Source organism: Macaca mulatta, chromosome 16, assembly GCF_049350105.2.
Source record: "Macaca mulatta isolate MMU2019108-1 chromosome 16, T2T-MMU8v2.0, whole genome shotgun sequence".
Lineage (NCBI taxonomy): Eukaryota > Metazoa > Chordata > Mammalia > Primates > Cercopithecidae > Macaca > Macaca mulatta.
In genome coordinates, this window is record NC_133421.1 from 44129136 (window position 1) to 44152657 (window position 23522).

Genomic DNA, 23522 nt, shown 5'->3' on the forward strand with positions numbered 1-23522 from the left:
GGATTTCTGTAACTGAGAATTGGAATATTCATGAAAACTCCTGAAAAAGTGGAGATTTCTTGGAACTGCAGTGTGCTAGTCATTTTTATACCAAATATGGATGTTCTCAGAACTGTCATGGCACTGGTGGATGTGTGATTTAGTGTGTTAATGAGCGGATAATGAGGTCGTAGGTGAAACCTAGATCAAATCCAGTGCCATATTGGATCCAGTTAGTCTTAGCCAACTTGATTCACACCCTGTTTTTCAGAGTCTTATCAGCCCATAGCCTCTAGTCATGTGAAACTGCTGCCTGGAATTTTTTATTCTTGTCTCAACACCTACCAGGTGGAATGTGTGAGGAACAACACAGCAGAGAGAGGGAACAGCATGTGCAAAGGCACAGAGGCAGAAAGAGCATGGCTGGAAATGCCCAGACCTGGGGTGTGGGTTGGGGAGTAGGAGAAGAGAATTCAAGAGCAGGCAGGAGTAGATGATGCCAAGTACTGTGGGGCAAAGGAAACACTTGTGGAAAAGTTGGATTGGGAAATAGGAAGATAAGCAGCCCTCAGAGATGAGAAATGAGCTCCAATGAGACAGAGTGGCGGATGGGAGAGGAGAGAGCTGTGAGACCTTGGGCAGGGTTTTTCTCCTCTCTGGACCTTAGTCTTTTCTGGAAACTAAGTGTTTTGAACCAGAGTCTTGAAAGCCCCTTTCCAGCACTGAGTTAGAAGTGCTGATGAAGCAGCAGTCAGACAACTGTCAATCAATCAATATGGTGCCAAGATAAACCAGGTATAATAAGGCATAGGCTTGGAGGGTGGTTAGAACAGGGAAGAGCCCATCAGGGAGGATTCTGTGGGGAAGACCAGGCAGCTGGAGAGTGGGGATGTCACATGTGAGCCAGGGTCCAGGAGAAGCACTCTGCCTGGATTCCCATATTTACTCCACAACAATTGTGTATTAGTAGGTTTTGTTGGCCCCATTTTGTAGATAGGGAAGCTGAGGTTCAAAGACTAAGTGTCTTCAATTAAAGGTGATGATTTCAGGGACTTCCATCCTCCACCCCCAACATAAGAAACTGGCCCAGTCCACAGTCACCTCTGCACACTTTGCAGGTCTCTTTCTGGGCCTTCTCACCACTCTATGGGGGCAGAGAAGGGAGGTTAGCCTTGTTCTGAGGGTGACTAACTGTCCCAGTCGGCCTGGGACCTAGGCTGTATTATTAAACCTGTAATAGTCTCAGGCAAATCAGGACAAGTTGGTCAGCCTACTCATTCCACAGGTGGCGAACTGAGGCCCAAGTCACCTCTGGCAGGTGGCAGTACTCTAGGCCCCCAGAGTTTGCCCCACTCTCAACGCACACATACCTGCTGCCTGGGGACCAGGTCAGGAGGGGGCTTTCCTTCCCAGCCACCCAATTCTCTAGGCTTCATGTGAGCTGGTCCTGAGTTGGAGGCCACTGAAGACACTAGGAAAGTAGAGAGCGTGTAACTGAGTCAGGGAAAGAAAGCTAAGACTCAAAGACTAAGCACAGAAAGGAAGGGGTCAATTCAGGGCTGAGGAAAGCAGGCTCCTCCTCAAGGGGCAGGTGCCCAGAGGGGCTTGGAATGTGCTCTGCTGTTGGTTCACTCTCTTCCCCATCTGGAAATGCCCTGACTTTTCCAGCAGGGGCCTTGGCTTACGGAGCCCCCACCCAGGGGTAGGAGTATGAGTTCCAAAGCCCACTCTCTGCCACTAAACCTCTGGGATCTCAAACAAATATCTTCCCTTTTCTAGGCCTTAGTTAAAACAGGGATCAGAAGATGGTCCAATTCTCAGGAATGTTGTCAAAACATCAGAGATCATTCACGCACAAGTGCATGGCAGAGCAGTGAGAAAGTCCCACCTTCACGACCAAGCCCACCTCCAGCTCAGGTCTGGGAACATAGCTCAGGGGGTCTCCACGCCTGGTCCCCGACTTCCAGCTCACTGCTCCCATGAAATGAGCCCAGGGCCAGGGAAATCAGGAGGGCCAGTGGGGCCTATCCCCAGCTGTGTGTTTTGGGCAAGGCTCTTGGCCTCTCAGCTTTGGTTCCATCATTGGGGGGGAAAAAAGATGCTGTTTCCCCGGAGTTATTGTGAGGTTGGGGTGACACTCAGCCAGTACCTAGCACTCCAGAGGTAGCCTCTAAATGTTAGGGGACCCCATGTCTCCCACCTTACACCTCTAAGGCTGCTGTTTGTTGCAGTTCTTACCTTGCCCAGGGCTGAATGGGCTGGAGGGGTGATGTGGTTCCCCAGCTCCCCCCAGAGCCTCCCCTCCCAAGGCCCAGCTCGAAACCCTTCTCCACCCACTGCAGGCCTATGGTGGCACTCACACATTCTCTGTTTCTCTCCGCACACACATACACACACACGCACACACACGTTCTTGCATTCCTTTTCCGTTGTTTGCAGCTAATTGTTTATTAGGAGATGCAGGCGGCTGCGCCAGTGGGAAGGCTCAGCTTGCTCCGCTATAATTAGGATAATGCACATTAGCCATTTAGTGTAACTCGGAGAGCAGCCCCCTCCCCTGCACTCCCCTCCCCTGCACTCCCCTCCCCCGCCGCTCTTGCTCAGCTGGCTGGGTTCCCAGGCCAGGGCTGTGCAGGTTTGTTCAGATTCCTTCCCGGACCGCCTTGGTTGGCCCCGGCCCTACCTCACTACTACTCCATCCAGCTGTCCCCAAGGCCCCCACCGCCTTCCTCTACTCCAGGATAGGGTTTTCTCTACTTTCTCTCTCCAGCCTTACCTCCTAGTTCCTTCCTCTCTGTGTCCCCTCTTTCTCTGCCTCTCCCTGTCTCTTTCCTTTGAACCCTAGCTTTCTCTCCCTCTCCCCATTCTCAGCCCTTCTCTCCAGCTTCTGCACCCTTGCCTTATTTCGGGGGTCTCTCTCCTTCCCCAGCCCTCCATGGGTAGCCCAGCAGAGCAGGTCAAGCCTGTGCTCCAGGCCCTGGGGCGTTGGTGGCAGTTCTCCAGTCTGGCGTGACTGTAGGGGGTAGTTCAGACCCTCTCCCTGGGGCCTGATCCTCTGGAGGTTGTCCTCCTTGCTGCTGCCTTCCCTGACATCCCCGCCGCCAACCACAGCCCACTCTTTGGCTGAGGACTAGGCTGGCAAAGGCAGGCCATTGTCTCCAAAAGACGCTTCCCACGAGCACATCAGTGTGCCCTCACTGCCTCGTTCCCCCATTCCCTCGTGGTCATCCTGAGATCCAAGAAATTGGGCCTCACAGGAGGCGAGGGTGCTTGGGGGTGAAGGTGAGGGCTCTCAGCATGCTGACTGGAGCAGACAGCCCTCTGTTTCATGTGGCCTGGAGCGGGCATGGGGCAGTATCTTTTCCACTAGGAGCGAGAGGCTCTTCAGCAGTGTCCTTTTGTCTCTAGCTGCACAGCCACTGGTCAACTCCAGACCTGGTGACAAATAAACCTCCTGACCCCTATTCCTACATCCCTGAGACCCCCTCGCAGCCCTTTCTATCACAGAAGGGACCTCACATCAGAGCCCATTACAACGGAGCAGACTGAGGTCTAGGGCCAAGGGTTTGCCCTGCAGGTCGCTGCTGGGGTAAGGATGAGGATGGGGTCCCTCCAGTGTTTCAGAAATAAAGGAACTGTTCCCAGGGGTAAGCGATGCTTGAATGGAAGGACAAGGCCTTTCTTGTCTTCATAAGCCTGTTGATGTCTCTGGTTCTGATCCTGAAATCACAGATGCAGACAGACTAACAGACACAGGCTCACAACTTGCAGGACAGGCTCACAGAGCAGGTACCGCAGAGGGCGTGGGGTCATTGTGCACTTGGAAGGGCCAGAGCTTCTGTCCCTATATCTGATATCTCTCCTCTGCCTGGACTCTCCGTGCAACAACTGGGCCTCCAAACTCCAAGCCCCTCCTGCCTTGGGAACCCTCCAGCCCAGGGACACCAGCCTGAGTTGTATATATTGTAGTCCCTGCCGCTAGAGATCCACATCACCCTGTCCTGCGCTGCTCCTTCTCACCCTCTTTCTCTATCATGTGCCCTGAGGCCCTGCCCCTCAGCGCCATATGCAGTTTACAGGATCCCATGGGAGCAGAGGCTGGAGGGGAAGGGAGGGACCCTGGCCCAGCTGATCTCCCAGGACCAGGGAACTTTTCCTTGGCCTCCTCTTGGGATTACTTCCTCATAGGTGACAAGGCTCCAGGGGCCAGAGGAAGGTACCCCTGAGACTAGCAGGGAACTGGGAAACAAGGGCCCTGATTTTCAGTAAGTCTCTCCTACTACCTTGCCATATGCTTTGAGCAAGTCTTGCCTCCCTGGGCCTAGGTTTCCCCAGGAGCAGGACTAGAAGGCCAGTTCAGGGGCTGTCCTGGTGGCAGCTTCTTGGGGTCTCATGGCCACCTGTCCTTCTGGTACCCTGGTCCTCCTTCAGGCTTTCGGGAAACAGACCTATCCCCCAAGTTAGCTGAGCTTGATTCATTCTTTCACTCACCAGTCTGTAGTTTAGTACCCCCCTCCCCAATTCCTCTGCCTAGGTCTCTGTGATTTCTTTCCTTCCTTCCTCTCAAAAATGAAGAAGTCACACTGAGCAGCAGCCTTGGTCCTGTTTTAGGCTGAGGGAGTAAAAGGAGTGGCCAGTTTAAGATAGATGTCCCAGGATGGGGTACAGCAGGGGTGCCTGCAAGGGGAAGACTGGCACAGATTGTGTGTGTTTGTGTGAGTGTGTTAGCAGGCACAACCACAACCACCTCCCAGGGCCATCCCAGTCATTCCTTCACTCATTCATTCACTCAACAATCCTCTGTTCAGCACAGACCATGTGCGAGGTGCCAGGGATTTTAAAAAACAGCAGGATTTCCACCCTTAGCGGCAGGCAAGTGGAGCCCCAGTCAGAGCACAGGAGGATTCGCACTGGGTTCACACACAGGATAGAGGGGAGTCGGTCGCTGGGTCTTGGAGGATCTCTGCCTCCTGACTCAAGAGGCCATGTGGGGATCCATTTAATGATGATGATAATAATGCTCAGATAATAGCTAATATTTAAAGAGGGCCATCTGTGTGCCAGGCACTGCTGAAATATTTCCCAGGTAATCTCATAACATAGGCATTTTGTTAGCAAAGCAAGTCAGTGAAAAAGGGGCTATTCTCACTCCATTGTACAGTTTAGGAAACTGAGGTGGGGGATGTGAAGCCACTTGCCCATGATCACACAGCTAATAAATGACAGAGCCAGCCTGACCCAAACCTTTGTGACCCTTCTTTCTCATCTGTGAGGCGTAGGGGAGGGACCCTGACATCCCTTCAGCTAAGAGATGGGGAGTTCCCAGGCAGATGGCAGGAAACCAGAGCTGCTGGGAGTCAGCAGGCAGGAGGTCTCCTGGGAGGGGATTTAGGGCAAAGTGGAGGAGGGGCGTCCCTCCTGCTGGCCCCTCCCCACAGCTGACTTTTATTCCAACATTGGGTTCCAGTCAGGCATGGGGGTGGGGTGGATGACAGTACTGGGAAGCTGCCTCTCCAGGATTTACAACCTGCCAGGGAGTAGGCAAGAGCCATCTGGGGGATGCTGGCTGCTGGTGGCTTCAGTGGCTCTTCCTCCCACCCACCCACCCACTGGGGGAGTGGCTGCAGCATGGAGTCAGCGATTACGTATTCCCAGGCTGCACGTCCTTGCTCTGGGGCTCCTGCTGCTCCCAGACCAGCCCAGGCTGCAGTCACCCAGAGGCACTCAGTGTTGGGAGTACAGCGGGGAGAGAAAAGTGGAGCCTCCAGGTTGACGAAGGAGCCACTAGCCTGTGCCAGAGGAGCACCCAGGCTGGTCCTAGAGATGGGGCTGCAGCTTTGTGGTGGGGATGGTTTGAGCTGCTTTGGAGGAGGGAGGTGCTACAGGGCTGGGGATGGGATGGACATCTCCCTCAGACCCCAGACCTCAGGAAGGCACTCATTCCTCTGTCTCTGGGCTGGGCCCCTCTTCACCCCGCTGGCCCAGTGTGATTTCCTGCACCTCCAGCCTGGGGTGGGGACATGCCTGTGGGGACCAGCTTAGATGGTATCTTTGTGTATCTTAGAACGATACAGAAGCAGCCCCTCGCGAGGCACTGGTCTTGGTGAGCAGAGCCAGGGCTGGGTTTTAACCTCTGCTTGCTCCTTGAGCTGTGCACCTTTGTCCAAGACACCAAGTGTTCAATAGTATTATACATAGAGGCCCTGTCCTGGTGGTTAGGGAGGGCAGTGTTCAGGGCCCACTCGGCCCAAGTCATCACCTCTCCTTCAGCCAGCTGACTGCTACCTAGTCTAGAACTCCCTGCAGACATAACCCTTACCCACTTCTAGGTCATCCATGTGGCATGCAGAGCAGGGACTATCCGCTTCTCCCAAAGAAAGAAGCTGAGGCCCGGAGAGAGGAAAGAAACTGCCCAAGGTAACACAGCAGATCAGTGACAAAGCTTTCTGGGCCGAATACTAGGGCCCCTCAACAGCTGGCACTCCTTCCAGCCTCAGTGCCTCTTTGGAGGCCTTTGGGACACTGCTCCATGTACCTGTCATCTCTGTACTTGTCTTACTTTGACTTAACCGACCTTAGCAGAAGAACTGCGTGAGCCAGACAATGCATCCAGTGCAGGAGAAGAACAGGTCAGCACTTCCCACCTCTCAGAACTAAATAACCAATAAATGTTGGATGAATGAATGAATGAACGAACGAATGAACACTGAGCACCAACTTTGTACCAGAAATTACATCAAGCAATTTGCTTATTTAATCACAACTCTATGAAATAGATTCTAAGGTCTTCATTTCACAGGTATGGAAATCAAGGCTCTGAGAGGTTAAGTAACTTGCCCAAGGACACACAGCTATATCAGAGCTGGAATTTGAGTGAGAGTTTATGTGACTCCAAAGCCAAACAGGTTCTTTCTTCTTCTTCTTTTTTTTTTTTTTTTAGAATTTCCTCTTTAAAAAAAATTCTTGGAACAACTTCAAATACTTTTGTTTATTTTTAATGGTATTTATTGTTTCCTTCCTAATTTTACAAGCAATGTGTGTTCATTGCAGACAACTGGAAAATACATAAAAACATAAAGTAAAAAATAGCAATCATCCATAATCCCCACCCCCTAGAGATAACCACCATTAGCATTTTGATATATTTCTTCCCAGTGTTTACATCTTTTTATATAAAATTAGTATTATGCTATATAGTCAGTTTAATGCCCTGCTTTGTTAATTCGCACTGTTTTGTGAACACTTTCCCATTCAAGTAAATATTCTTTTTTGAAAACTTGATCTACAATGGCTGCATATATCCGTTTTTATGCATTTGCATTTATTTAATTTAACTCTGCTTTTGACATTTAGGTTGTTTCTAATTTTTTACTGGTAAACATAGCATTACAGTGAACATCTATGTAAATTTTTTTGTTTTTGTTTGTTTGTTTTAGAGATAGGGTCTCACTCTGTTGGCCAGGCTGGAATGCAGTGACGTAATTATAGCTCACTGCAGCCTTGAACTTCTCAAGTGATCCTCCTGCCTCAGCCTCCCAAGTAGTTGAGACCACAGGTCCATGCCTGGCAATTTTTTTTTTTTTCCAGAGATGGGATCTCTCTTTGTTGTCCAAGCCAGTCTCAAACTCCTGGTCTCAAGCCATACTCCCTCCTGAGCCTCCCAAAGTGCTGGAATTACAGGAGTAAGCCACCGTGCCCAGTCAACATTTGTAAATCTTTGAGCAGATTTTTGTTTATTAGATTCCCAAAGTGGAATTTCTTGGGTCAAAGAGCATGGACAGTTTTAAGACCTTTAAAACCTATCTTGTAATTGCTTTCTAGAAAGCTTGCCTAGTTCACCCTCCACCAGGAGGGCAGAGGAATGCGCCAGTTCTTTAGCCCCTTGCTAACACTGGGTATCACTGATTTTTTAAAAAATGAAACATCTTTCTCAAGACCTAGGTTTTTCCCACTGTGACACTCTGCTACACAGGAACAATTTGATATCACAGGCTAATAATTCCCCTTTTGCCTATGGGGAAATACGGCCCTGGAGAGCAGAAATAACCTGCTAGGTCAGACTTGCCAATCGGCCAAGGAAGAGCAGGCCTGAAACCCAGGCATCCTTCCTCCCAGTTCAGAGCCCGCTTCTTTGTACCCTTGGCCTCAGCTTCCTCCACCGCAGCTCTCCTGGGTTGGGGGTGTTTCCCCAGGGCCAGTCCCTCCCACTTTCTTAGGTTATACCCTCCTGTGGTCCTCCAAGTCTGGGTTGGGGTGGGGTCACCGGGCAGAGGCCATTTCTGGCCTCTGCATCATGGACCACATGGCACCTGGGATTCTCACCACCAGCACTAATCATGGCTCATGTCCCCTCTCATTCATTCATTCATTCATTCATTCATTCATTCATTCATAGATTTGATAAAAAGATGTGTTTCGCATCTATATGGGCCAGGCATTGTTCTAAGCTCTGGGTACTTGTCATCATTAACTATCAACAACGCCAACGTTAACGCTATGCAAGTCACAGCCTCTTCAGCATCTTCACCAACCCTTCCTACTTAGTGCTATGATCCAAGCATCTGCCATGATAACAATGCCTGGGATGCTTCATAAACATACAGATACCAGGCCTGTCCCCTGGAAATTCTGACTGTATAAGCCTGGGCCCTTCCTTAGGCGTTGTTTGCTGTTGTTTTGTTTGCTGTGGTTGATTTCTACATTCAGGCAAACCCAGGAGCAAGTGCTAACGGATCCCTAAACACTGACATCTGGTGTGGATGCATCTGTGTGTGTACACACACAGGTGAGCAGGCCAAGCTCTCTCCCAGCACAGCCCAGCACCCTCCAGCCCTGCTGGCATACCTGCTGTGCCCCTGAACCACAAACTCACCAAAGCTAATGACAGTTTTTTTTTTCTGATTTGCAAGAGATTAGTTTTAATTTGGAGACAATTAGAGGTAGAAGTAGGAGGCATCTGATCTTGATTAGAAGCAGGGAGATGGTCAGGGGGGCCCCCACCCCCAAGCTGCCTGGCCCTAGCTTCCACAGAGATTCATTTATGCACCCGGGAAGGTGGGGGCTTGCCTCTGCACCTGGGGAGAAGGTTGTCTGGGAGAGGCAGAGGGCCCCTGCTGTGCTCCCAGGCACCTAGGGCAAGCCTGAGCAGGTACCCCCAGCCTCAGAAAGGTATGGAATTGACATTTGTTAAGCACCCACTGTGTGCCACTTGAGCTGGGCATCTTTGTTCAAGACACCAACTGTTCAGTAGTATTATACATAGAGGCCCCGTCCTGGTGGTCAGGGAGGGCAGTGTTCAGGGCCCACTGGGCCCAAATCATCACCTCTCCTTCAGCCAGCTGACCTTGTACTATGCAAAGCTGGTCCAGCACCAATGTCCACCCATATCCCAGTTCAGTTGGATAGGCAGAGGTATGAAAAATAACTATGTGCCATCTAATGGTGGAGACAGCTGGAGAGGCCTCTGTGCAGGCACAGGGACGCAGGAGCCAGTGTCTCATGGCCCTAGGGGAGCAATCACAGAAGTGACTAATGAGAGAGTTCCCACATCACGTGCGTTTCACTCATACCAAGGCCAGGCTCCTCCTGATCTGTCAGAGTCAGAGCTGGCCAGAGCAGAGCAGTAGCAGAGAGGAGGAGGGGCTGTCTGCCTAGGATGGTGGCTGTGAGAGATATCAGAGAAGGCTTCAGGGAGGAGATGATGCTTGAGCTGGGCATGGAAGGATGAGGGAACCCCCACATCGTCCCACGTGCAAGTCTTCTCTTGGGTCCTGTTGGGTCAGATACCCTCCCGCCAGGATGGTGAAACCACTATTCATGTATTTGTCTCTTTGGGTTATGAGAAGAACAGGGCTGGTCCAGCTCACATGGAAAGGGTGTCTCGCTAGGTACAGTCTGGCAGGGGTCGGGGATGCTGGAGAGAACTCGGAATACCTCAGGCATCATCGTTATCCCCATGTGCAAAAGCTGGATGATCCCAGCCTGGCTTCCCCACCCCCCCGCTGCCCCTCGCTGTATGGTGTCTCTACATCTTACTGGGGGAATCTGAGGCTAGGAGGGGCAGAAATAGTAATCCTCATGTATCAGTTTGCTAGGGCTGCCATGACAAAATTCCACAGGCTGGGTGGCTTAACAGAAATTTATTTTCTCACAGTTCTAGAGGCTGGAAGTCTGGGGTCAAGGCGTCAGCAGGATTGGTTTCTGGTGAGGGCTGTCTTCCTGGCCCATAGACGGCTGCCTTCTCCCTTTGTCTTCACAACATCGCTCTGTGTGTGTCTGCATCCTCACCTCTTCTTATAAGGACACTGGTTATATTGGATGAGGACCCACCCTCACAGCTTAATTTAAACCCTAGTATCCTCTTTAAGGATCCTGTCTCCAAATACTGTCATATTTTGAGATACTGAGGGTTAAGATTTCAAGGGCAGGGCACAGTTCAGCCCATAACACCCCACCATAAGTCAGAGAAGACATGGAGAAGCTCCTTTTCTCAGGAGATGGCAGCAAGGGATAGGGTCCCAAGGCCAGACCCAAATGCCTGAAGACCAAGTCAGAGCCCAGGCCATCAACAGGAAAGCAGCAGACGAACTGGTCTGCAGGGCAAACTGGGGTCAAAACAGAGCTGCAGTGCAGCCTGGGGGCACAGTGGGGCCAGGGTTCAGAACCAGGCCCACGGAACTGTTATGGGCAGCCTGCTGTGGAGGTGAGGGGCAGACAGGTACCAGCGGGGGTGTGTGTGTGTGTGTGTGTCCTCCCAGGTCAGTCTGGAGGGCATGGGCACTCCTTAGTGCTGTGCGTCCAAGGTGGGTCCACGCAACGCCTTCCACCCCGATCTCTCCCCTCTTCCACCTCCAGTCCTGGCCTGACCTCAGTCTCTAAGTTGATCAGCCTCCCTTCTCCCCACCCCACATCTGTCTTCCTTCAAGGAACCTTCCAGTAGCTTTTCCTCCCATGCCATGCTCCATGATGTCTGGCAGTCAGAGCTCTGTGCCGAGAGGCAGGCCGGAGTGCGGGTTAGCACACATATATGTGTACACTCAAGCACACACTTAGTGTCTCTGAAAACTTGACGGACCATGTGTCTATTCATTCCACCAGTCTTACCTCCTCCCTCTCCAGCCACACCAGAAGGCTTCAAGGGCCTTCCCCACCTCCCGGGGAAAACTGAGGTCCAGAGAGATCAAGCAGGATCCTTTAAGCTCCAGAATAGGTGAGTGGGAGAGCATAGATTAGTGCTAGCATCTCAGAGACCCACGCTGCTCCACCGCTGAGCAGACTATAGGGCCCCAGCAGGATGGAGTGGTTCATGGTGGTGATGGGAGAGGCTGCTGCGGGCCACAGTGACATACATATAAAAATTGCAATGCCCTAATGTCAGCTTTTTGGCTCCCTCTTCTGAATGCCAGCTGTTTTCTTGATACAGGTTACTTCCCCTTCCAGAAACTCAGCTTTCTTATCTGCAAGGTTGCTAACAGGGTCCAGAGCCCCTAGGCCTGGGGCCAGGAGCCCTCCCCTCAGTGGCCACCCAGTCTCCTCTTGGATGCCCCATTGACAAGGAACTCATTACCCCCACAGCATCCCAGTCAGTGCTGGGCTGTTCATTCAGAGAATTTCATTCTTTCAACAAAAATGTATTGAGGGCCTGCTATGTGCCAGGCCATGTTGTAAGCACTAAAACAGAGCAGGAAGCAAAGCCCTGTCTGTGCCCCCATGGAACTTAATTTCTAGTTGGCAGAAACAGACACATGCATATAATATAGAGTTAAGTGGTGGTAAGTGCTATGAAGAAAATGAAACAGGAAAAGGGATAGAGAGAGATCAGCGGCACGGATGGGGGAAAGACAGTGCTACTTTAGATAAATGATCAGGAAGATGTCCCTAAACAAAGATTGATGAGAGAGAGAAAAAAAAAAGAGAGGGGGAGAGAAACATGTGAATATCAAGGGGAGAAAATTCAAGGCAGGAGGAACAGCAATGCAAAGGCCCTGGGGTAGAAATATTTTCTCATTATATTCCAAGAACAGCAGATGGTTTGGATGATCCAGGATCCTGGTTTTGCTAGACCAGCTCCTCCCCCAGCAGGGTGAGGGGATTCAGGTGGGGGATGCAGTCACACTTCCCCAATCCTTCCTTCATACCCCTCTGAGTCCGGTGCCCATCTGGTGGTCTCTGCCTCTGCTGTGCCTCCAAGGAATCCAGATGGTCAGTCGTGAAGTTGGAACAATAAGAGAGGGCAAAGGGGACTAAGTGCCACTTAGCAGCTCTGGGGTCTCCAGGGGATGGATAACAAAGGCAGGGCTAGTCCCCCCCCACCACCTTGTACCTCTGCAGCCTGGATAGTGAGCACTGAGAGCTCACTGACCGCAGCTGCACTTCTCCCAGCCTAGAGGGAGGAGCGTGGGGCCCCACCTTGACCCCAGTACTCAAAGGCCCTGTACCTCCCCATACATGCAGCAGTGCCCCTGCCCTGAGCGGCTCTGCAGGTCCCAGAGGATGTCTTGTTCTTGGTCTTTCAGCTACTCAATGTCCCTGTGAGGGGGAGGGACTGATGTCACCACCGCAACTTTAGAGGTGGAAACTGAGGCTCAAAATGGAAAGCAACTTGCCCAGTGAGTCTGTGGCAGAGAGAGGCCTTGCACTTGAGTCCCAAAGCTGGTTGGTTCGCCTGCTTGCTGCTGCTTCCAAAGCAGGGTCCAAATGTGGATCCTGCATTTCCACAGTCAGCCTCGGGGCCAGCATTCCCCAGGCTGCAGGGACACATTATGAGACCTCAGGCACCAGCCAGAAAGGCTATCCCCATCTCTGCAAACAACTTCCTGTCCTCATTTGGACTCTGCTGCACACCCGCACCCCACCGTCAGTTCCCAGCATTTCTTGCCAATGATTTCCCCACTTGGTCCTAAGGGCTGCTCAGGTCCTCCCGAGCTCGCCACAGGAGAAGTGGTGAGAGCACGTGCCACGCCTCTTAAAACAACTGACCCCAACAGCCTTCGTCATACCCCAAGCCTGTTGCCTTATTTTTTGAACGAGGAAGATTACTGCAGATTTTGTTTTAAAGGATATTGAGACCAGAGCCTCAAGAGCAGGGAATTTTTAGTTCACTGCTTTTGCGAGGAACTGGATGTGAAAGTTTGTGAAACTGCCAAGGTTTAATTGACAGTGGTAAAATGATAAATATGCATAAACTGCAAGTAATGTCTAGTACTGACTAGGAGTCTCCTCTTTGGGACGTAGGTCTCTGCAGATCACTCAGTGTAGATCAGCCATGATTTGTGGAAGGCTTTCTTGGTGCAAGGCCAGGTAGGTAACAACTCCTACACAAGGCAGGATGGGAGGTCCCCGCAGAGAAGGACAAAGCTCTGAGGAAACTCCCAGGAGTTGAGGGCACATCTTGGAGGGCTTCATGGAGGAGGTGGCATTGAAGCTGGACCCTGGAGGAAGATTCAGATTTGGATGTGCACAAATAAGAAAGGAGAGAATCTAATGCAGAGGGTGCAGCATGAGCAAAGGAGGGGAGATAAGGCAGCATCCGTGAGTGTGAAGGTCAGTGAGTTGTCCAGTTAAGCCACCAGCAGGGCATTGGGAGGAGGAATCCTAGGAGAAAAAGGATCCTGATGCTTTGTGTAGGGGGCCCTGAATGTCACGCTCAGGTACAAAAGTGAGTTTGGGTTTTATTTTGTAAGCAGATGGGAGAGCTTCTTTGATATATACACATTTGCATTGTGTTGCACAATTCATAGAGTGCTTTCTTATTTGATTCTCAGAAACAAAACAAATGACAACACAGCCTCCTGCGAGACCAGCATTACTGTTATCATTGTCCTGATTTTACAGTTGAGGAATGTGACTCGGGAGGTTCTTGGGGAGATCCAAAATAAGATTTCAAACCTCAAGCCTCCACTTGCATCCTTCCTGTTCCTTGACAGTGTCCAACAAGTTTTGAGCTGGGAGTGAGGAGGGCAACAGTGTCTGATTTGTGTCCAGGAGAGAAAACACTCTGGCTGCTTTGTGGGGCAGGAGAATGCCAGGGAGGAGGGGAGACCCTGCTGGCCAGTGGTATGTCGTCATAGTGACAAAAGTAAGGCCAGAATGGGAGCAGGGAGGGAGGGCAAGGGGCAGCCCGAGGTGGAATTGCCAGAAGTTGGCAGCCTCCTTGGTAGGTGGGGAGAGGGAGTTAAGAGGAGGGAGGAGGCCCATGTTTAGGTGTGCGAGACTGAGAATAAAATTTCCTGCTTATATAGTCTGTGGCCAAAGGGAGAAGGGAGACAGCTGCTGGGGACCCTACACCAGCTGAGACAGCAGGTGCAATACTAAGGAGCTTGGGTTTGAGAGTCAGGGGACCCCAGGTTCGAGTCCTGCTGCTGGCCCCTTTGCCCATGTAACTTGGTTAAATTATTTAAGTGCCTTGCACCTTAGTTCATTTATCTGTAAGATGTTAGAATTGGCACTCAAAAAGGAAGTTACTGATAGAAAACTGGTTGCGTGGAGGGAGATCATAATAATACGTACCTCAAAGGATTGATCTGAGGATGAAATACAGTAACGCCTGTCCCACACGGAGCGCAGTGCAGGTTACACAGGGATCACAGGGACTCTTTTCAGCACCAGAGTCCACTCAGTCCTTTATTTGCACGACTTTGAAAGTCCTCACAATGGCACTTTGAGGCAGAAACAATTATTATACTTGTTTTACAAGTGAGGACGCTGGGGATAGAACCTCCTGAAGGTTCACAAGGTTTTGCGATGGTATTGGCTTTACCCCTATGTCGCAGGTAAATACATGAAGCGGTGGCTGAGAGGGTAATTCACATACGAGCAAAGGGGGTGCCAGGCTTGGAGTTCGGGGAGCCAGGCCTGAGCCAGGCTACGGGCCCACCGGAGGATAGACAGCCAGGCTGAACCTGCCCAGTTAGAAGAGTGGGCAGCCCTCTGTGGGGTGGGCGAGACGAGGCTGGGAGCACCCGGGGGTCCCAGCGTGCCCTCTCCTGACCACCCTGGGCCTCTTTCCTCTGTCTGTCCCCAGCCTCTGGCCGCTCCCACCCGGCCAGCCCCAGCCCGCCGGGGCCGCAGGCCAGCCCGGTACTGCCGGTCAGCTACCGCCTGTCTCACACGCGGCTGGCCTTCTTCCTGCGGGAGGCGCGGCCCCCGTCACCCGCGGTCGCCAACAGCTCCCTGCAGCGCTCCGAGCCCTTCGTGGTGTTCCAGACCAAGGAGCTGCCGGTCCTCAACGTCTCGCTGGGGCCCTTCAGCACCAGCCAGGTGGTGGCGCGGGAGCTCCTGCAGCCTTCTAGCACCCTGGACATCCCCGAGCGCCTGACGGTGAACTGGAAGGTGCGGGCCTTCATTGTCCGCCCGCGCGTGCCCGCCTCGCAGCCCGTGGCCCAAGTGCTGTTCTACGTGGCCGGCCGGGACTGGGACGACTTCGGCGTCACGGAGCGGCTACCCTGTGTCCGCCTGCACGCCTTCCGGGATGCCCGGGAAGTCAAGAGCTCCTGCCGCCTCAGCGGGGGCCTGGCCACTTGTCTCGTGCGGGCCGAGCTGCCCCTGGCCTGGTTCGGGCCCCCAGCCCCGGCTGCGCCGCCCATAGCCCGCCGCAAGTCCCCGGACGGGCTGGAGCCCGAGGCGACAGGGGAGAGCCAGCAGGCCGAGCTCTACTACACGCTCCACGCCCCTGATGCGTCGGGGGGCTGCGGGGGCTCCCGCCGTGGGGCCGGGCCCGGGGTGGGGGCCCGAGCGGAGAGCCCTACCCAGCACCCCCTGCTGCGCATCGGGAGCATCAGCCTGTTCCGCCCGCCCCCCAGGAGGACCCTGCAGGAGCACAGGCTGGACAGCAACCTGATGATCCGCTTGCCAGACCGGCCCCTCAAGCCCGGGGAAGTGCTCAGCATCCTCCTCTATCTGGCCCCCAACTCCTCCTCGTCCTCCAGCCCCAGCGTGGAGCACTTTACACTCAGGTAGTAGGGAAGATGGGTGGGGATCTGGTTTCCCTTCCAAGATCAAATGCATACCTGACTCCTTGTGGGTGGGTGGGAGGGGGGACCTCCCAGCTGTATCCCTGTCCAGCTTCCTAATCCTAGGTCTGTCATTTAGTACTTGAGCAACCTCAGGAAGATACCTCGCTTATTGGAGCCGCAGTGCTCTTACCTGTCTAATGGCAACAAACATTCCTGCCCCTATTTCTGGATCTCATAAAAATGGCATCATGGTAAAGAGGAAATATCAGTTTCACAATCATAGATGTCCAGAATAATAGAACTGGGACTAGAAGTGCCCTTAGACATTTTACAGACAAGGAGACTGAGGCCAAGGAAGAGAAATGGGGACCAGAGAGCAGCCTCTTGGCTGGGAGCCAACAGAAGCGTGAGAGTGTGTGTGTGTGTGTGTGTGTGTGTGTGTGTGTTTAGGGACATTTGCTCCAGTCCTAGAGTTGGGAGAAAAATTTTCAGGATTCCCAGCTCTTTCTATCCTTCTACATCTTGAAAAGGACACAGTTTGCAAACTCAAAAATGCCTTCGATTGTATCGCATCCCCCCAAAACATGATAATATTTCACACTAGGAATCTATGGTTTGACCTATGTTGTGTAACTCTGAGGACACCCACCAAAATGCTTCCCCACCCCCAGACACTATGCATGGGACCTGAAACATCACCATTAGCCTGCAACTTCTAGTATTTCCCTGTCTTCTCAGTGTCCTACCTTCAAGTTTAAATATTGTTGGAAAGAGTCATGCCTGATTCAGTGATTGATACCTGAATGTGAACATAAGTTAAATCAGTCATCAGAGATCTTGGGCTGCATTAATAGGAGTAGAGCTTGCAGAATTAGAGAGGTGGCAATTACCTCACTTTAGCCAATGTTCATTGGGGTGCAGCTGAAGTGTTGTATTTAGTACGGGACACTTCACATTTAGTGTCCAGAAGAGCGTGACTGGCTGTGAGGTGATTCAGAATTATGGCAACAAACAATTGGAGGAACTGAAGGAAAGAAGATTCAGAGAACACCTACTCACCTCGCCAGCTTTTTGAAGAACTACTACAGTTAAGATGGAGGGGAATTGTTCTCTGTTGCCCCGCAGAACCTGTGGCTGTTTTAGCTCAACCACATCCAGGGAAGATCTTTCTAGTTTTCATGGGCTTTCTGAAAAAGGAATGAGATGTGTGCAGTAGTGAGTCCTGTCACTAAGGTATGCCAGTAGAGATGAGGCAAAGACTTGGCAGGGATATGGTAGAAGGAATTGCAGCTTTCACCGAGGGTCAGAGTTTTCAGCTGTGTGATACCAGATTCCCCAAATTCATCTGAAACATTCATCTGAAACTTCCAGGACTCAGGGTAACTTAGCTTATCTGTCCCCTTCCCCCCAGTACAGCCTAGTGATGGTGGCCAGGTGGGCAGCTTTGGGCTGTAGCCTGACCCTCTCCCTCTTCTTCCTCCCACTTTGTCCCAGGGTAAAGGCCAAGAAGGGTGTGACCCTTTTAGGTACCAAGTCAAGGAGTGGCCAGTGGCATGTGACCTCGGAGCTGCTGACTGGGGCAAAGCACTCAACAGCCACCGTGGATGTGACCTGGGCTCAGGGCACACCCCTGCCCCCCTGGTGAGCCAGAGTTGGTGCATCTACCCACCTCTTTGCAGAGCAGCCATCTGAGAGGGGTGGGGAATCTCTGAAGGAAGAGGCTGGACTTGGGGAGGGCTGGGGCTTGGCCTCTGGGGTCTCTGAGGTCCAGGCCCCTCAGTGGCATCCTGGGGCTGGAGCACCTCAGATGGGCTGGAGAAGGCTCACAGGGCCCCGTCAGGTAGCTCCCGGGGAGAGGTGGGGTCCCCATTGAGGGTTTCTGAGCTCCTGGGCCACTCCCAGCCCTTCATCCTCTGCTCTCCTTCCCTCCCCTCCCCTGGCAGGGAGGGCCAGGGCCCCTTGGAGATCCTGCAGCTGGACTTTGAAATGGAGAACTTCACCAGCCAGTCGGTCAAGCGGAGGATCATGTGGCACATTGACTACCGTGGCCACAGCGCCCTGCCTGACCTGGAGCGGGCAGTCACTGAGCTGACGGTCATTCAGCGGGATGTGCAAGCCATTCTACCCCTGGCCATGGTGAGCAGACAGGTGACCGGCCCAGAACATGCCTGAGTCTATGCATGCATGCACATTTGTGTGACAAGAATGTGAACCACTGAGTATATGTACAAATTGACATGTGTGTATATGTGAGACTTCCTGCCATGCCCAGGTATGCCTGTGTGAGAAGCTGTGTGCATGTGTGTTATATTTGTGAGGCCATGAGGACAGCAGATGCTCGTGGGGGCAGAGGTGGGAGATGTCACCATGGAGGGACCACTGATGGGAAGTTTGCAGGAGGAGGTAGCAATGCAGTTGAGTCTTGGAGGTCACCTGGGAGGGAGGGCTCCCAAAGATGCACAGGGTGTCCTAGGCAGGGCATTACTTGGGCAAAGGTACAGTAGTGAGAATATGAGTAGTTTGTTCAAAAGAACTATAGATTTAGAAAGAGCGTCATGGAGTGGTAGGGCTGGAATGATTGTCTGGGGCCAGCCCAGGGCAGCTTGAATGGCCAGGGGCATGTGTTGGACGTTACTATGTGAGTCCTGAGGAGCCTGGAAGCTGTTTAAGAGGAGACGGCAGGGGCCTGGGGAAGGATTGTTTCCTGGCAGCACAGTGAGGTGGACCCTGAGGTTCCTGTAAAAGCCCAAAGTGAGCAGACCATCTGTCAAGGAGCGTGAGGCGGGGTGGTTGCCTATCCCTGCACACGTGTGCAAGTGTCCCCACTGGAAGGATGTGCATCTGAGAAGTGGGGGGGGTGTCCAGGAGCCGGGCCCTTCGCTAGTGTGCCCCAGGACAGAAGAGGACCACAAGCAGAGCCCCCCTCCCTGCTTCTCCTCCCTGCAGGACACAGAGATCATCAACACTGCCATTCTGACTGGCAGGACAGTGGCCATCCCTGTCAAGGTCATTGCCATTGAGGTGAATGGCCTCGTCCTAGACGTCTCTGCCCTAGTGGAATGCGAGTCAGACAATGAAGACATCATCAAGGTGGGCATCCTGGAGGTGGGGCCCCTGGGGAAGAAGCCCTAGGCCTTCAGGAGAGCAGAACCTCAGACCAGAGTCCAGGTGGCTGACTCTTATTCATCCTCTAAGACAGAACTCATGCCTCCCTGTGCTGGGACCCCTTCTGTTGCAGCAGCTGCCCCACCCTTTTCCTCCTACAGCACTGGCCTTACTTCATCCCAAGCTTCACAACACCATTCTGAAAGGGTTCATTCCCAAGTCTACTGACTCCCATGGTACTCCGTCTTCCTGCCCCTGGATACTGCTTTAGCCAGTCCTGGAGGGCTTCCTGTAGGAATATGAAACAGACTGTCAGGCCAGAGGGGAGAAGGCAGTGTCAACAACTTGAAATCAATCTAGCAAGACATTATTGAACCTTGGTGTGTGGCAGACACCTGGCAAGGCAACGGGGTGGGTGAGGGAGACAACCCCTCAAAGACCTGCTCTGAACCCAGAGTGCGAGTGATCGGATGAAGGCAATATAGCTCAGGAAGAAGTCTCAAGAAGTATGTGAGTAAGGCCAGGCGTGAAGGTTGTGTACTGAGGGCCCCACTCCCGGCACACACGCTCCAGCTCCTCCAGCTCCTAAAGGCTCCTCTCAGCCGTGAGCTCCCAGCCCACCTCTGAGCTCCTCCCCAGGGACCTGCTCTGGCCCCAGGTCCTCCACAGCCCAGCCCACACGACACTCATCTGACTCAATGACCCAGTTTGCCACCTCCCCAAGAGGACTCCAGATTCGCTCCTTCCCCTGGCTTTGAATGGTGGTCAGAAGTGAGTTGGGAAGAGGAGGCAGTAGAGTGGGCAGTGGTGTGAGCAGATGTCCAGCCCTGGTACCTGTGGGGTGGGTCAGCCGCTCACTATGCCACCCTCCAGCAGGCATCAAAATCAGATGATTAGACAACTGAATTCGTTCTTGCTCCTGTAAATAATTCAGCTTGAAGGAGAGCAGGACAGTTGGAATGCAGATGTCCTCCTCCTGGTCGCTTGGGCTCGCTCCTGCTCTCTCTCTCTATGCTTTGCCTTTGGGTCCCTCCAAGTCTGGGGAGCATGGGGCTTACCTCTTCTATCCATCATCCAGGAAGGATGCCTTCCAAGGGAGCCAGAGCAGATGGTCTGGTACCCCCCACTCCACTGCATCACCCCCTTCAGAGAAGCCTCACCAGAAGTCTGTGGGGCTGTCCACGGCTGGCAGACTGGGATGGGAAGAAACAGGTCTGCTTCCAAGGGCCCTCACCCAGCACCTTCTCTGCCACCCAGACTCCCCCACCCCAGCTCCAGAGCAGAACCAAGGAGAATTAGAGAAGATGTTAAATGAAATTGGTTACAAATCTCGATGAAATATACTCAGGTCTTATGGAGTCTGCCACATTGTAAGTAGAATTTACAGGTCTGCAGTTGGAATTCTTTGCCTTCCGAGGTGGGAAATGAGCATTTCTGGCAGGGCTGCTGTCCCATCCCTCCACCCACCCCTCTGAGATGATGATGGGAGCTGGCAGGGTTTGGCATGCCCCAGGGGCTCATCTCCATGGATAAGCCATAGTCCCAACGCCCCTGGGTCCTTCCAGAGCCTTCAGGGCATCATCAACCCACCAGCTGAATGATAGACCTGCTCCCAAACTCAAGACCATGTATCCATGGACGTGCGCCAGCATGAGCACCTAGATGCATGTATACACAGCATCCGTTCTGGGCTGCCAGGTGTGTGCGTGGGCATATTTAACACACAGAGCCATCTGCATTTGCCCTAAAGTACTGGCAGTGACACCTCTGTGAGTGGGCACAGGTATCCACCAAGATGTACTCAGCAGGCATGTGGTTTCCATCCAGGGAACCTCTAGGAATGCAAGTTGGTATCCAGGTGGGCAGGCATTTACAACAGCCACATTCGTTGGTGGCAGCCATCCACCCATCTATGCCTGGGGTTCTCTGGTCCTGAGTTTTCCTCTCCCATTCCCTCATCTCCACACCTGGTTAAGCAGCCCCCCTCACCAGAAATTAACTACCTGCCCATTCTCCTGGGGCAACCATGCCAGAGAGGCTGTGGAGGACATGGGCCTGCCCCTCATCCCCATCCCCTCCACCTCAATGTCCTCCCTTCCCAGTTAAGTGCCCATGTCCTTTTCTGCACCATAGAGGACTCTACCTGCCAGACCCCTGGATCCAGAGCCCCGCCAGTCCTGCTAGGGGAGGGGAGCCAGCCCTGAGAGGCCCTCACCCTGGAGCCTCCTCCAAAGTGTGGCTCTGGCAGATCAGGAACAGCCCCTGAAAAGCATTTGCATGTTGGCTCCTTACTAAGGAACAAAAGCCTTCCCCAGTGGGCACCAAGAGGTGATCTCGAGAAAGAGCAAAAGCAGTGATGGAAGCCGGGACTCCCAGAGGAGTCAATGCCTCCTTCCACTGGCCGCCTCTCCTTCAGCCTCCTAGGACTTTCCCTCCAGCCCTGCTTGTCAGACTGAAGTTCCCTGCATTGCCTCACAGGAAGACCTGTACGGCAAGACGTGCCAACTGTTCCTCCCTTCCCCCAGGTTTCCAGCAGCTGCGACTACGTGTTTGTGAGCGGAAAAGAGTCTCGAGGGTCCATGAACGCCAGGGTCACCTTCCGCTACGACGTTCTCAATGCCCCCCTGGAAATGACGGTCTGGGTACCCAAGCTGCCCTTGCACATTGAGCTCTCAGATGCCCGCCTCAGCCAAGTGAAGGGCTGGAGGGTACCCATCCTCCCCGACCGGAGGTACAGCCCCTCTCCTATGGCAGATACTTGGGATACTCATGGGTGGATACAACCTCGGCCAACAGTCTGACCTGCATATGGATATAAGGCCCTTGGTATACATAGTCTGTCGGTTGGTTGTGCAGTTAACAAACTTTCATTGACCAGCTACTGTGAGCTAGGCACTGGCAAGTGTTTGAGATGGGGTGACTGTGACCAGTGCCTGACCATGCCAGTCTCTCAGTCCAGCAGGGGAGGAAGGCATGTGCGTACCACAGAACATGGTGATGGGTGGGAAGCCCTGTGTGCAGGGAATCAAGTGGCACAAGGAGAGGACCGCTTCTTCCTCCAGGAGAAGTCAAGGCAGGCTTCCTGGAAGAGACAACTCTTGAGCTAAGTCTTAAAGAATGAACTGAAAGGAGTTGGCTGGGGAGACAGGTTAAGAGACTGCCTGCAGTCAGGCAGACAAAATGGAGCAGACACAGCTATACGCGTGTGCCCCAGCCTGGGCACATCAAGGACACACTAGTGAGTGCATGAGTGCAGGCACACTGTGACTCATACCCAGGCTCCCTTGTGGGCTTGTAAGCTCAGGCACCTGGGTGCCCATATGTGGGGCATATACGTGTGTACTCACCGCATTCCAATCACCCACTCAGCTGCTGGAGAGAAAAGCCCAGCAGGGAAGAGAAGAGAGGAAAGTGACAGGCAGCTAAGAGCAGGAGGTGGGCGGGGCTGGAGAGAGAAGCAGGTGGTGAGAGAAACAGGCAGCCAAGTGAGAAATGGGCTGAGTTCAACTCAGACAGGTTTGGAAGAGCACTGTGGCATAGACCAGTGCCTCTCAAACTTTAATGTGTACATGAATCACCTGGGGATCGGGGTAAAATGCAGATTCTGACTGGGCAGGTCTGGGGTAAAGCCTGTAATTCTGCATTTCTCACCAGCTCCTGAGTGATAGCGATACTGCTTTGAGTAGCAGTGGACTCTGAAGCCAGACAGCCTGGTTTAAGTCCTGCCTCTGCTATTTACTAGCTGTGTAAACTTGGGCTACTTATGTAACCGCTCTGTGCCTCCATCTCCATATCTGTAAAATGGGCACAATAACACCTGCCTCATAGGATTTTTGTGAGGAATAAATTAATTAACCCAGGTAAAAGAACTCTCGGTGTAAATGAATATTCTAGTTGCTTGATCCTCCAGTACACCAACAAAGCACTAGCTACAGAGAGAAACACTTGGCTTTATCACCAAAGCACACCTTCCTGGCAGTAAACCTCTCAATTTTAGCATTTTTTTTTTTTGCAATGTGCACAGGCTGAGAATTTCCCAAATCATCAAGTCCAGGTTCCCTTTTGCTTAACAGTTTATCTATGTGTCTCTCTCCTCTCACATTTGACTAAAAGCAGCTAAAGGAAACCAGGCCACAATTTCCACACCTTGCTTGGAAATCTTCTCAGTTAAATGTCCGAGTTCATCACCTACGGGTTCTGCTTAGCTTCCTCACAACCGCAGAACACAATTCAGCTAAGATTTCTGGCATTCTATAAAAAGGATCACATTTGCTCCAGGTTAGAGCTTAAAACAGTGCCAGGCGCAAACTTAGTACTGAAGAAGAGGCAGCAGTTGCTGTTAGGATTTGACACCAGCTATTCTCAGGCTTGGCTTAAGCCAAGAGGAGGCAAATAGGAACAGGAGGTAGGGTCGAGAAGGTACTTTTCTAGGAGAGAAAAGACTGGGACTCCTGGCTCCAAACTTAGAGATGAAAGGCATGAACC

At 52.5% G+C, this 23522-nt stretch overlaps 1 protein-coding gene across 1 annotated transcript in view; it reads left to right on the forward strand.

Annotated features, from left to right (window-relative positions):
- TMEM132E (transmembrane protein 132E) overlaps positions 1-23522 on the forward strand; it is a 59531-nt gene that overhangs the window by 31362 nt on the left and 4647 nt on the right. Inside the window, exons 2-6 of the mRNA XM_028835797.2 lie at positions 15002-15932; positions 17427-17573; positions 17876-18068; positions 18879-19022; positions 21563-21768. Coding sequence (XP_028691630.2) covers positions 15002-15932; positions 17427-17573; positions 17876-18068; positions 18879-19022; positions 21563-21768 — 1621 coding nt within the window. The remainder of the gene's footprint in view (positions 1-15001; positions 15933-17426; positions 17574-17875; positions 18069-18878; positions 19023-21562; positions 21769-23522) is intronic.